At 46.4% G+C, this 1,977-nt stretch overlaps 1 protein-coding gene across 1 annotated transcript; it reads left to right on the top strand.

The window, feature by feature from the left end:
- Nucleotides 1–1,977, top strand: LOC6614902. The gene is made up of 2 exons (XM_002039283.2): nucleotides 1–1,394; nucleotides 1,452–1,977. Exon 1 carries the CDS (start codon nucleotides 57–59, stop codon nucleotides 1,038–1,040), a length of 984 nt encoding a protein of 327 aa, XP_002039319.1. The 5' UTR covers nucleotides 1–56; the 3' UTR covers nucleotides 1,041–1,394; nucleotides 1,452–1,977.

The following is a 1,977-nucleotide window of genomic DNA, read 5'->3' as shown; positions in this document are numbered from 1 at the left end:
ACACTTCGTTCATCCGAATAGACAAGCAATAGACAGATCCACACAACAGCTCCAAAATGATGGAGGAACGGCGTCTCGAGCGCCAGAAGCGTTTATTGGCCATGCGCCATGCTGCATCATCACTGCCTTCCAGCCAGGAGAAGGAATTCAATTTGCGCCTGGTGGACCTCTACAGGGAGCATCCGTGCCTGTGGAAGATCTCGCTGCCGGCGTACAAGGATACGGACATGAAGCGCAGTTCGTGGGAGAAGATTGCCAGCCAGTTGGGCAGTCATCTGACTGCCGAATTTATACGCTGCCGGATGCGCAGCATGCGGTATCATCTTAATGTGTACAAGCTCGAGATGATCGAGTATCAGATGACCTCCGGCAAGGGAAAACCGCCAGAGAAGCTTTACTACATTGATCGATTTGCCTTCCTGGAGGCAGAAGATGAGCCGGATGACCAAAAATCCAGTTCCAACGCCAATAAACAAAATATCTCAAAATCCGAGGGGTTTGCGAAACTCTGGTCGGACTTTAACCTGAAATCCATGACCAAAAGAGATCAAAAGAGACCAAAAGAATCCACTGATGCCAGCAGCAGGGAGAGCCATCGTTACGGCCAGAGAATCGCCGATATGGTCAAGATGCGTATGGATGCGCAGGCTGGGCCAGTGGCGATCGAAAGTCCGCGTCTGAAAATTCCAGATCTTAAGCAAAACATCGTCTGGAAGCGGAACTTGGGCCATCGCCCGTCGGCCATCTCCATGGGAGCTCTGTCAGAGACTTTGCCCACACTGCAGGCGCGTCCTGGTGATTCCGTATCCAAGACCAAGATGAACCAGAAGGATCGCGACAGTGAGCAGCCGACGACCTCCAGGATGGCACAATCTGCTCTGGCCAACGATGGCCAGTCGGAGGACGAGGAGCTGTACAAAATGCATTGGAAGGTCCGCACGGCTCAAAGGTCATTACGTCCTGGACACGATCGCTGCCAGAAGTTGCCAACGCAATCGCGTCCTTCGAAGCCCAGCGAACCCACTCCAGATATATTTTAGCCACTTGCACCAATGTTACTAAATTGCTTTTATATTGTTAAGTTGAAATCAGGATTATGGACCCAAGACAAGGGCAAGCTGGAAAAGTACTTCATTGGGGATATTTTCGAAAAGAAACTACAAAATTGAATACATAATATACGATGCCAAAAAGCCAAGACATTCCCGAATCTTCAAGCATTACAATAGTCAAGATAAATGAATATGTATTAAGTAGTTAAATTATAGTACAAATTTTAGTCGATCATGCCAAATGAAATATGAAGTATCTGGAGCAAAAAAAAAAAGAACAGCGAGTTAAGAAAGCAAAAGTCAATGACCCTCCTTCCCACCTGTCCATCAAAACAGTCAAAGGTAAGCAAGCATAGAAAATATGAATATATGACTAGCTGTACCAAATATTTTCTTTAGCTACACTTGCCATCCATTTGACCTATTGTGCCATTTGTTGTTGTCAATGTTTGAATACACTGCTGCAACCTGTTTGGTAATGCGAAGGACATTCACTTGGCCCCAACGCGTGTTGAGGGATCCTTTCAAGTTTGATTAATTCTTGAGTCTGGGCAAATGAGGCGGAAAGATACGGACCAAACTCACCGAGTCCGGCAATGATTTATGAATACTTCAGAACGAACACAGTCTGTATGCTAAAGAGAAGTTGCGAACTCTCGCCGCAAATCCAAAAACCACCGACGAAATTAGTTTTTGGCTGCCAAAGTTAATTCCGAAATTACTTCCGGAAATTACATTACGCACACAGTTTAGCCCCACAGACGCAACCGCCTGGCAAAGGGACTCATCCCCATCCAGCAACCATCCCATCCCCAATCCCAAATCCCGAGTTCCCCCCATCCAAATGCGTTGCTCATTAGCGTGAAAATTTAATTCAATTTATTCCAATAAACCCCTTAAGTGCTCGCCTTATCTTTTCAATCGT

This window comes from Drosophila sechellia, chromosome X (assembly GCF_004382195.2).
Source record: "Drosophila sechellia strain sech25 chromosome X, ASM438219v1, whole genome shotgun sequence".
Lineage (NCBI taxonomy): Eukaryota > Metazoa > Arthropoda > Insecta > Diptera > Drosophilidae > Drosophila > Drosophila sechellia.
This window is presented reverse-complemented; position numbering and strand designations above follow the sequence as displayed.

What these genes read in the sequence shown, in the direction of transcription:
- LOC6614902 (XM_002039283.2), top strand. Translation starts at nt 57, where the DNA reads ATGATGGAGGAACGGCGTCTCGAGCGCCAGAAGCGTTTATTGGCCATG.